The 12,654-nt window shown below is 40.2% G+C and overlaps 1 protein-coding gene across 1 annotated transcript; it reads left to right on the top strand.

Moving 5' to 3' along the window:
• The first annotated feature begins 5,830 nt into the window (after positions 1-5,830).
• LOC123948036 (mammaglobin-A-like) lies at positions 5,831-11,255 on the top strand. Its single transcript, XM_046014460.1, has 3 exons — positions 5,831-5,885; positions 6,261-6,448; positions 11,160-11,255. Exons 1-3 carry the CDS (start codon positions 5,831-5,833, stop codon positions 11,196-11,198), a joined length of 282 nt encoding a protein of 93 aa, XP_045870416.1. The 3' UTR covers positions 11,199-11,255.
• Positions 11,256-12,654: the final 1,399 nt, after the last annotated feature.

The raw sequence follows: 12,654 nt of genomic DNA, 5'->3' as shown, positions 1-12,654 counted from the left end.
TGTTAAAGCATTCTCTTTCAGCAAGAAAATAATCAGAAAAAAATGAATCAATAGAAGTGTCACCACATAGAGATAGTTGATCAAGGCAAGGAAATCTAAGATGATCTACTAAAAAAAAATATTAGAACTCATAGAAGTTCATTATGTAGCTGAATATAAGATCAGCCTGTAAACACCAATGACTTTCTTATTAGCCTCTTAATACCATTCGAATCATGAAAAAAAATGATGCCATTGGGAACAGAACAATAGCAACAACAAAAGTATGTCGGAATAACCTAAGTGGAAATAAGCAAAATGTTAAGGATCAAATCATGAAATTTTACTTAAGATGTAAAAAGGGATCTTAAAAAATAAGGGCACATACTTTGTGCCTGAAGGAAATAGTAGAACATTTAAGGATGTATACTCTCCTCAAATTACTTTACATATCCAGCCCCATTCAGAATCCTCATCAGGCAGTGTTACACTGTGTGTTGAATTCTGAAGTGCTGGTTCTTTCAAAGTAGAATGTATTCATTCACTGAGTAGCATGAGCAGTGTGTAAAGCTACAAATTTAGGGTCCAACTACTAGATTCAAGCTCAGTTGTTATGCTTTGTACTTGTGGGCACATCAGCAAGATGCTGACCCTCCTAGCCTGGTGCCTCATCTACAAAATAAGTTGATAACAATAATGCCTACCTCATAGGATTTATGTTAGGATAAATGAATTACTATAGGAAAAACACTCAGCATAGGATCTGGCAGTAATGTCTTCTAGCATACGTAGGTAACAAAAAGGAAAATACACAAGTAAAATGTCAAACAAAATAAATAATTTCACTGCCAGTCAAATACCAAACTGAATCTAACTGACTCCACCAATGAGGAATGTTTATTTATCCCTAATGCTAACAAAGTGTGCTTCAGAATTTGGTTTTGGTTCCTTTGGAATTTCTCTCATGTTAAATGGGGTTTTGCACATTTAAAATTTTCCCACAGTACCCTTCAGTCACTTAATTTGTTCTGTATAATCACGTTGAAATGGATTTTGTGATTTTTTAAATATTTTATTTATTTATTTGATAGAGATCACAACTAGGCAGAGAGACAGGCAGAGAGAGAGGAGGAAGCAGGCTCCCCACATTGCTACAAAGCTTTGCTACAAAGCTGTGATCACCGAGACTGCATAGTACTGGCACAAAAACAGACACATAGACCAGTGGGACAGAGTGGAGGGCCCAGATATGGATCCTCAAATTTATGGTCCACTAATCTTCAACAAAGTGGGAAAAAAATACAGTGGAAAAAAAGTCTGTCTCTTCAATAAATGGTGCTGGGAAAATTGGACAGCTGTGTGTAGAATAATGAAACTCAACCATTCTCTTACACCATATCTTGTAGAGAATTTTGGCATCAGGTTCATCAGGAATATTGACCTATAATTCTCCTTTTTGATGGAATCTCTGACTGGTTATCCAGTAATGAAATTGAAGCAGTAATCAAAAAACTCCCAAAACACTAGAGTCCAGGGCCAGATGGTTACCCAAGGGAATTCTACCAAACATTTAAAGAAGAAATAATACCTATTTTTCTGAAGCTGTTTCAACAAATAGAAACAGGCGGAAAACTTCTAAACTCGTTCTAGGAATTCAACATTATCTTGATCCCAATACCAGGCAAAGACTCCATTTCACTATTAAAATGAAAATTTTGAAGAGTGTCTGGCTGGCTTAGTCAGAAGAGTATGAAGCTATTAATCTTAGGATTGTGAGTTCAAGCCCCATGTAGGTTGTAGAGATTATTAAAAATAAGTAAACTTTAAAAAATGAATTATTTGAAAAATCCAGGAATTTTTTAGAAATGAAAGGAATGGCAATATTGAAGAGGAGATGCAAAAATGGTCAATGAAAAATTTAGTCAAATATATGTTAAATGTGACAAATTATCTCAGATCAACTTGGAATCCATACCACACCAAATAAAGGAGTAACACGTATTTTAATAGAAGAATTATTGGGTTTCCTTAAGGAATTAACTATATATTAAATGGCAAGACATAAAAGATGTGAAAAAGATATCAATATATCCCTGAGAATGAGATTCGATCATAGAATCCAAAGGCCATAAGACATTCAAACAAGACCAAAGCCTCATGAGCTGTGCATATGCTCCGAAGAAAGACTTTGAAAGGAGGCGATGACTGAGTTGGATTTTGAAGGACAAAGAGGATGTGGATGACAGAATGGAGAAACCAAGGCCCTCTAGGAGTGAAAACAAAATGAGCTCTGTGCACCAAGTGACACGGATGCCCACACTCTTGCCAGCACCTCTCTGCACTGAAACTCCTCTCACTGTACACTTAGTGGGAGGCTACCTAGCACTACAGATTTTTCTTTCCTCCAGGTAAATGCTTTCCGTGATTTTAAAATAATTTCTTGATAGGTTTTTGTGCTGATGCATGAAACAATGAGAAAAGGTAGCTTTCATTGAATATTATTACTTTTATGAAGTATAACAAGACCTGATATGACCAAAACACTGCTGTACATTTATATAGGTCTTGCATGAGCCAGAGGACATGTCAAAAATAACTCTCCCTTGCTGCATACATTCTCTTTCTCACATGACACAAGGTATTGGGAGTAAAATCTGCACGTGTACAAATTCACCTATACACCAGTTTATCATAATAGGGGATCAATAGGTGTCACACCAACACCCAATCTGAAGGCTCCTTCATTCCTCTAGTTTCTGTGCATCGTTTGGGGACTGACTTAAAGCCCCTTTTGGGAAGAGAAAACATCAGGCTAGCTACACATGCATTCTGACCTTTTGGTGTCTCCTGTCTCTTGTCAACACTGGCTTGCCAATGAGTCCTTTGTGGGCTTAGTTTACTGTTTCTTGATTCACTTGAGAATGATTATCATCTGCAATGGAGAAAACATGAAGGTTAAAAACAAGATACACTTCTTATTGTGGCCACCATGTAAATGATGTGGGACTTTATTTTATTTTACTTCATTTTATTTTACTTTATTTATTTTATACTACTTTATTTTATTTTTTTACTGAATAAGAAACCTCTTTTACTGAATAAGAAACAGACACCTGTTTCCCAGCAGGTAACAGGACAATTTCATAATATCTTGGGCGTCAGGGAGAGTCCCATTAAGACCTAGCCAAAAAGTCTCATTTCATCACTAAAGCCCTTCATTGGAACAGAGACTGGCAGCAATGGTCAACTAAGGGAAAGAACACACATAAGTACATCACCTTCTTTCCTATTTCTATCCTCTCCCTAAATTAGTGTTGATCTTGGCTACTTATGCTGGAGCTGAATGATGGGAAAAAATAATCCAAATAATCCAAACAGCAAATGCTGCATTCATGAGTCATTAACTCGTGTCTCTGGCTTTCTCATCAATTTCTTTTTCATTTTTTTGACTTGAGCCAACTTTGTTTCTCTTGTACCTATTACCATCCTATTGTCCCTGCTTAAACTGATGTGATTTTTCTATTTGTGTAGAATGAGGCTGTCCTGTGTCTCTCTTGAAACCCAGCAGCACATTGTGTGTGCTTTCCTTATCTTGCCAAATACCAAGTGCTCCAGAGCCTCTGTACCTGCTGAGAACACTCTTTCCCAGATCTTCTCCTTGATATCATTGTCCACTCATCCAGGATTTAAAGTCCATCCTCCTGGAGCTGGCCTGGACCTCTGTACAGGATGCTGTCCCATGTGGTTTTTTTGTGATTCTGTAAAGCAGATACATTCTGATGTCACTCATTCTGTTATGGGCATGTTTGTTGTCTTTATTGTAAGAAGTAAGCTTTCCAATGTCAAATTCCTGGTGGATCAGCTGAATCTGGGTCACATAGCACAGGCCCCAGTCATGGGAAAAGCTCATGGTTACTATTGAACAGTGGATGGATGGATGCATAGATGGATGGATGGATAGAACCTCCATTTATTCCTAATTACCTTGTTTGAAGCCTGGATAAGCTCTTCACAGAGTATCATCCTTGCAAAACCAGGTATGGTATTTTAATGCTCATTTGAGAAATGAGGAAAAGGAAGCTTGAAAGTTTCAATTGCCTGAGGACACTTCATGATTAGGTGTTGCCTCTGAGATTTGAATCCACATCTGCTTGAGCCCAGACCTAGTCACATTTCCTTCACTCACACTGCCTCTGCTGAGCAACCACTTGCTCTAGAGCTTCACATCATCTTTTGAATCAGTGGGGGGAAAAAAATTCTAAACAACTAAAAAAATTTCATAGATTTATAATAGACTGAATTAATGAAATTGAGTTAATTACATGAGATATTTTTACAAAAAGAGCCTTCAGAGAGAATGAGACATTGTGATTATATTTTTAAATTTTTGTTTATTTTTTAATTTCTTTTCAGTGTTCCAGAATTCATTGTTTATGCACCACACCCAGTGCTCCATGCAATAAGTGCCCTCCATAATACCCATCACCAGGCTCAGCCAACCTCCCATCCCCCACTCCTCAAAAACCCTCAGATTGTTTTTCAGAGTCCAAGTCTCTCATGGTTTGTCTCCCCCTCCAATTTCCCCCAACTGCCTTCTCCTCTCCATCTCCCCATGTCCTCCATGTTATTTCTTACGCTCCAAAAATAAACCATATGATAATTGACCCTCTCTGCTTGACTTATTTCATTCAGCATAATCTGTTCCAGTCCTGTCCATGTTGATACAAAAGTATTCATCCTTTCTGATGGAGGCATAATTCTTCATGGTATATATGGACCACATCTTCCTTATCCATTTGTCTGTTGAAGGGCATCTTGGTTCTTTCCACAGTTTGGCGACTGTGGCCATTGCTGCTATAAACATTGGGGTACAGATGGCCCTTCTTTTCACTACATCTCATCTTTGGGGTAAATGCCCAGCAGTGCAATTGCAGGGTCATAGGGAAGCTCTATTTTTAATTTCTTAAGGAATCTCCACAGTTTTCCTTTTTTTAAAAAAGATTTTATTTATTTATTTGACAGAGAGAGATCACAAGCAGGCAGAGAGAGAGGAGGAAGCAGGCTCCCCCCCAAGCAGAGAACCCAATGCGGGACTAGATCCCAGGACCCTGAGATCATGACCCGAGCCAAATGCAGAGGCCTAAAACCTGAGCCACCCAGGTGCCCACCACACTGTTTTTCAAAGTGGCTGCACCAACTTGCATTCCCACCAACAGTGTAAGAGGGTTCCCCTTTCTCCACATCCTCTCCAACACACATTGTTTACTATCTTGTTAACTTTGGCCATTCTAACTTGTGATTATTTCCCAAATATCAAGTACCCTGACTAAAGTGTCTATGGGCCAGAGCAGCCTGCCCTCAAGAGAAAGTATGTGGTATTGCACTGAGCCTAGATGGTGTGCTAAGGGAGCAGGATCCCACACACAGGATAGGAAGCTTTATGAACCTTGAAGAAGGAGGAGGGAGGGCTGCAAGCAGATTGAAGACCACACTAATAAAAGAACAAGGATGACAACACAAGCTCACTTTGTTGTGATAGGATTAGTTAGCAAGCACTTTTGCATTAATTTCTTCTAAAGCCATGTATCATTACTGCATTTCCAAAATTGTTTTGGATCCAACAAGCTCTGTCTCCTAGGTTCCTACAAACAGAGCACAAGCTAGCTGGGTTGCCGCTGATTCTTGCTGTCATTTCCTGGTCCAAAGCCAGGTTCATCATGTGACCATTCCCTCATTTATGGGAGGGATGAAGGTAGTGAGCAGGAGAATAAAAGGAGGACTCCTAGGTGCTCATCACCAAAGTGAGTTCCTTCCTCCCTGACACACCAGACAACCAGAGCTGCCCTCAGCCATGAAGTTGCTGAGAGTCCTTGTGCTGATTGCCCTCCCCTTTTCCTGCTTTGCAGGTGAGTTTTTTCTGGGGAGGACAGACTTTGGAGAGAAGATTGTGTCAGGGACCTGTGGAAGACCTCCTGTTCCCCAAAGTCCAGTGCAGAGCATCTCATTTCTCCAGTGTCTTCTGTTTCATAGTTACTAGTGTTTGGTTTCTCTGGGCTATGGAGGTAGTGTGTGGGTGGAGAGAGGGCACACATGTTTTCAGGTTTAAAGGAAATCCTAGATCCTGAGCTTATTCTGCTAGTACTGAGAACTCAAGACCATTTACCATGATCTCTATGAATGTGTGTCTCCTGGGATGTAAGAAGATGACCAACATCCTAGGGACACCCAAAAATGGCTTCATACCTACATAACTGAGACCACTTTTGCATGTTTTCTTCCAGGTTCTGGATGCCCATTCGTGGAAGAAGTGATTAACAAAACAATCGATCCTCAAGTGAGCATGGATGAATACCAAAACTTAGTTAGACCTTACTACTCATCTCCTGATTCTGAGGAGGCCATGAGACAACTGAAGCAGTGTTTTCTCAGCCAGTCAAGTGAAACTCTGAGCAATGCTGCAGAGCTGCCGGTAACTATGTTTTCTTATGTTGAGCTCTCAGTCCACTGAACAGGGACAAGCAGGTTTTAAGTTTGTCACTCATTATGCCACAGCAAGTGTTACACATGCTTTATTTTATGTCAGCAAATTGAATTGCTTTGTGAGCAATGTGAATACTTTGACATTGAGAAAAGGTCCCAGTACTGACTTGCTCCTTCACTTTGTGGAATTTTTAGGGAATGTAGAAAAAAATGCCAAAGAGGGAAAAGAATACACACACACACACACACACACACACACACACACACTTTCTTTTTTTTTTTTAATTATGTTACATTAGTCACTAGAACATCATGTTATGTTAGTCACTAGAACATCATTAGTTTTTGATGTAGTGTTCCATGATTCAATGTTTGTGCATAACACCCAGTGCTCCATGCAATACATGCCCTCCTTAATACCACCACCAGGTTAACCAATCCTCCCATCCCCCTCCCATCCAAAACCCTCAGTTTGTTTCTCAGAGTCCATAGTCTCTTATGATTCCTCTCCCCTTTCGATTCCCCCACTTCATTTTCCCCTTCCTTCTCCTAATGTCCTCCATGCTAGCCCTTACTATCCACAAACAAGTGAAACCATATGGTAATTGACTTTCTCTGCTTGACTTATTTCACTTAGCCATATCTCCTCTAGTCCCACCCCTGTTGATGCAAAAGCTGGGTATTCATCCTTTCTGATGACTGAACAATATTCCATTGTATATATGTGATGACGTTCTAGAACCTAGGTGAGGTTCCGTGGGGTGAAGTTCAGAGCCGAAGGCTAAGAAAGAATTCTTAAGATGTCTCTGGTGCAAAAAGGTGGTTTACTAAAGCATGGGGACAAGACCCATGGGCAGATGGAGATGCTGCCTCCGGGATGTGAGGAGTGGCTGATTATATACCCAGAAGTTAGGTAGGTGAGGACAAAGAGGGTGTTCAGAAGGGCTATCGGGGTAAAGAAGACTGTCAGGATATTGAAGTCCTGGTTACTATCAAGCCAAGGCCATTTTTCCTCTAATGAGGCACTAACATAAAGACAATTGGGAGTTTCCTGGTGGAATGTCACATTCCTGCTATCAAGCATCCTTGTTAGTGAGATTTAGGTTTAGAAGAAATTTATCTTTATTTACATTCCCTTCTACCTCAGCCTCCTTCAGTTTTGTTTATGGAGGGGAGGGCGATATTAGGGCTTGAGGAACTGCGTTGTTCATCTCTGGAAATTGGGCTATTGATAAGGTAACTTCTTTATTATAAATCTCTAGGAAATTTGTAAACCAAGGGAGACTTCTGCCTTGCAGGATTGTGATCTCTGCAAATTAATTATTTGTTTTTCTTTTAGGGCAGTCAGGGGTGCCTGAGGAATCTCACACATATTACCAAGGGGAGCAGGTGGAGAGGGGGTGCATGGTGCCAGGTTTTGCTTTGTCCCCAGCCAGCCTCCTGCTTCCTTATCATATGGACCACATCTTCTTTATTCATTCATCTGGTGAAGGGCATCTTGACTCTTTCCACAATTTGGCTGTTGTGGACATTGCTGCTATGAATATTGTGGTGCATATGGCCCTTCTTTTCACTACATCTGTATCTTTGGGGTAAATACCCAGTAGTGCAATTGTTGGGTCCTAAGGTAGCTCTATTTTTAGTATTTTGTGGAACCTCCATACTGTTGTCCAAAGTGCCTATACCAACTTGCATTCCCACCAATAGTGTAAGAGGGTTCCCCTTTCTCCACATCCTCTCCAACATTTGTTGTCTATTGCCTTGTCAATTTTTGCCATTCTAACTGGTGTAAGGTGGTATCTCAATGAGGGTTTGATTTGAATTTCCCTGATGGCTAACGATGATGAACATTTTTTCATGACACACATTTTCTATCAAGATTTAAACAACTGATTCTCAAAAAGTCCCTCACTTTTAGAAGTCATCAGCAAAACAGAATCCCTTCTTCATAGAAAGAAAGAGGAAAATGTTCATAAGAAATTTTTAAAAGACAAGAAAAAACAAAAGAGAAAGAAAAAAAAACAAGAAAAGAAAGAAGGGATATAAACAGACAGGTGAACAGAACAAAGCAATACACTATCTCCTGAGTGCATTTTGGTCAGTTTGTTAGAGTAAACTACATCTCAAAATTGTAAAGAAAGAAAAACGTATATATACAAAAATAAAATTAAAGACTTTGAAAGGAAGAAGAAAATTTAAAAAGACTTTAACAAAAGAAAAAAATAAAAGCAGCAACGACAGCAACAAAAAGAGAATATGATCAGGTGGGTGAATAGAACAGAGCCATACAATAGATTCTGGGTGTATTTTTGTCTTTAGAAGAAACTGCAATCCTAATTAATTAATTAATATAATTATATATACACAAAAGTTTATATATATATATATATATATACACACACACAAAATAAGATTAAATACAATGAAGGGATAGAGTATGACTATAAAAATGAAAATTAAACAAAGATTTTTTAAAAGTAGTTGATAAAATAGGATGGTGATTGAAAAATAAGGAAGATGTGCAAAAAGAATGAATACTGTTACGCTGAAAAAATAAATAAAATGGAAAAAAAATAAGGAAGAAAATTTTTTTTAAAAAGATAGAAAATTTAAAGAATTAAAGTTGAAAGACTAAAGAGTCATGGGGTAAAAGTCCTGAGTTTTGGGTGTTCTATGCCCCTAGCTCTAGAGTTTTGAAGTTCTCATTGATTGGTAAACTTAGTCTTGGCTGGATGTTCTTGCTGAACTTCTGGGGGTGGGGCCTGCTGCATCGATTCTCAAATGTCTTTGCCCCAGGCAGAATGGCACTACCCTTGCCAGGGGCAAGGCTGAGTAATCTCCAGTTTGCTCTATGTGGCTTTTGTCTCCTGAAGACTTTCCACACAGCTTTAGAGGATGAGAATGAAAATGGCAACCTCCCAATCTCTGCCCCAGAGCCAAAAGCTTGGGGCCCCACTCAGTGAGCCCCCAGGGAAAAGGAGTCAATCACTCCTGTCTCTCTGGTCTCCAGCCACACTTGACACTCACCCAGCCTGTGCCTGAGTGTTTCTATCTCAGGCTTGAGACCCTTTCCAGCCCCCAAAGCTAGCAGACTCCTGTAGTGCACTCCCAGCCTGCTACTCCTGGGGGTGGAAGGGAGGTCTCCCCGATTCTGGCACTTGGTGGACCTCTGCTTGAAGAGAAGTGACCCGACTGTGTCATGGAACATGGTCAATGGCAACCGGGAGCTGAGACCACACTCCTGGGCTCACTCTTTTTGCAGCCAGCTTCCCCGTACTGATACCTGGAAGTTCTGCCACACTCAGGTACCCCCAGTCTTTCTGTTACCCCACAGATCCTGAGACCACACTGCTCCAGCTAGGGTTTCATCCCTGCCTGCTTAGCTGCCTGAGCAACATCCCTCACCAGAGCAGACTTCTAATAGCTCCTATTTTGTGCTCCCCTGCTCTGTCACTTGCTGGTAGCCTGCTGACAGAGACTCCCTCTCCCCGCACTCTATCAGAAGAACTCACTTGAAGAAGATTCTCTGCATCTTATTAATAGAATTAAAATACACTTTCAAGAAATCCAATGTGTTAGTATAAATTATTGGATTCCTTGACTATTAAAGACCCAATGAATGACAAGTAGAGGTCGTGGGTATGAATCGACAATGGGGGTGGAATTGTGTAAAACAACAATCCGTAGTGGTTTTGTTCTCTATATTTTATTCCCTATCCTAATATGCCATTGAAAACTTTCCAGGGTAGACAATGTAGAAGTATTGCAAAGCAAAAGGTAAAAGTGTCCTTCACTGAGATGCTGACACATGAGGGCACAATGTGGATGGACCTTGAGCACATTATGATAAACGAAATAAGCCAGTTTAAAGAGGCAATTGTTGCATAATATCATTTACATCCATTTTCTAGAGTACCTAATCTCCTAGAGATAGGAGATAGAATAGTACTTTCTAGGAGTTGGGTGGTATGGGAAATGGAGATTATTCAGTGGGTATAGAGTCTCACCATAGCAAGATGAAAATGTTTAGGACGTTGGTTGCACCATAATGCCAGTATACTTAACACTGTTGAACTGTATACTTAAGATGATGAAAATGGTCAATTTTATGTTATGTGTATTTAACATCAGTTTATATGTATTTACCATGAGTTTAGACAGTTTAAGCCTGAAAAACTCTGAAACCAAGGATAATGGAATTTTTTCTTTAAAAACCTTGATTAGACTGATCACTCGGAGTGCACATACCCATACTTCTCTGGTCTCAAAGGTAATGGTTTTGGTTTTGGACTGTTTTCGGTATTTCTAACATGTGAGGCCACATTGGAGCTCAAAAACTTCACACTTCCTTGTATTTGAGCTAAGGCTTAACAATTCTTTGCTAAAAACTGATATGCACAGTGTATCTACAGGATACATACAATATTTTTAAGAACAGGAAACATCAAGAAAACTTTATTACCAGGATTCCTAACAGGGAAGAGATCTAGAAACGGCAGCACTTCTCTGGCATCAATAAAGTCTCCTGATCCTTAGAATGAGCGACAAGATCATTCTGATCTTAATTCCAACACCAACTTTGAATGCCAGATGTGTGTGGACAAACCCAGGAAGCCAAGAAGAAGAAATGTTTGTTTTCCAAGACTTACTTTCTAACAGAAAGCTGAAAATCTGAGTGTTGTCCCTGTTTTGTTTTCCAGAACATGATATATAAAAGTAAGTGGTGTGAAAAGTTTTAACCTTGTGTATGACCTGGGGCACCGAGGACTACAGAGAGTACAATGAACCACAACTTTCTTCTCCTTTTTGTCTTTTGATCTATTAACTGCAAGACAATTGTTGAAACCTTGAGTACATTTTCATTTCAATAAAGCATCTGCAAATGGAAAGTTCGTCTTATGTTCTCTGATCAAAATGGACACTTTAGAGAGCCTCTGCTATCACAGATGGTTGTGTCTGCACACACACACACACACAAACGCGTGTGCACTCATACATAACTCTTCACTGGAGAGCACATGGATAAAGGACTGAGGAGTGTGAAAAGCACTTGGTTCATCCCCATGTGTAGCTCAACATGGTCCTCTCTCTGACAACGTGCTCCTCCACCCTCCTAAACACCATTTCCATCAGGACCATGTGGGAAGCTCTCGAGACTTAGGTTCTGGTGTTTGGGCCATGTGCAGGTCCCTGAGACACTGCAGTCTTCATCTGTGCTGCGAGCACAGCTCACCATGGCTAGGCCTCACTCAGTTCCTGCCCCTGTCCAAGAGTGTGGGTCAGGACTAGAGCCAGGGACAGATGTGACTCATACAAACCATGGGTGAATGTGGTCTTGATTTTAATAATTTTAATATGTGGCCTCCACTTTGATTCTTGAAATATTTCATTAAAATCGATTTGCCTAATTACCGAGGTTGGGAGTGGCCCCCTGAAATTCTGTGGGTGCCCCTAGTCCTGACCCTGCAAGTGGCAGTGTGGTCCAGTTTCCCCACCAGGAGGACCTACAAGGCCAGGAAGGTTGAGGGAAAGGTGCGTGTTCTGTGGGAAGAAGGCAAATCCGGTGGGTTTTATACTGAACCATAGCTGTCCTTACTTCTACCTGTCCCCACATTCCTGTCACCAGGGATAAGATATTGCCACCCCTTCTGCTTACAACTCACGGTATCCCTCTTCCTTCATGGCTATCCTGTCACCCAGAAGAGTCTTGACCCTTCCTCAGGACTGTTTCTCAGCTGCCACCATGGTTAACTTCCACCAGGCAAAGCACGTACAGAGAATTAGTCACATGATAGTTTTAGGATTCCACAAAAATGTTATAATTTCCTTAAAAATATTAAACAAAAGTATTTATAGTAATAATGAATATACACCAATAAACCAGAGTGGAGTAGATTCATCTTTATACAGTTACAGTTATAAGATATTGTATTTAATATACTTTTTATGGAAACTGGACCAAAATTCCCAAGACTCACAACAGTCATAAGGAATCCCTCACTCTACTTTCTCCCACACACCTCAGGGTCTATGACACCATTCGATCCAGGCAAAATGACTGTTGCCCAGGACCCACATCCTAAAAGATCCCCCCTATTACACACATACACACATACATGCACATTTATGTGTTAAGAACTCATGGACCATACTCAGTTCTTGGCAAACTAGGTGCATCCTCAGTGGGGAGGTTGG

Source organism: Meles meles, chromosome 8 (genome assembly GCF_922984935.1).
Source record: "Meles meles chromosome 8, mMelMel3.1 paternal haplotype, whole genome shotgun sequence".
In the NCBI taxonomy this organism is placed as follows: domain Eukaryota; kingdom Metazoa; phylum Chordata; class Mammalia; order Carnivora; family Mustelidae; genus Meles; species Meles meles.
The sequence above is the reverse complement of the archived record's forward strand: the minus strand, read 5'-3'. Positions and strand labels throughout refer to the sequence as shown.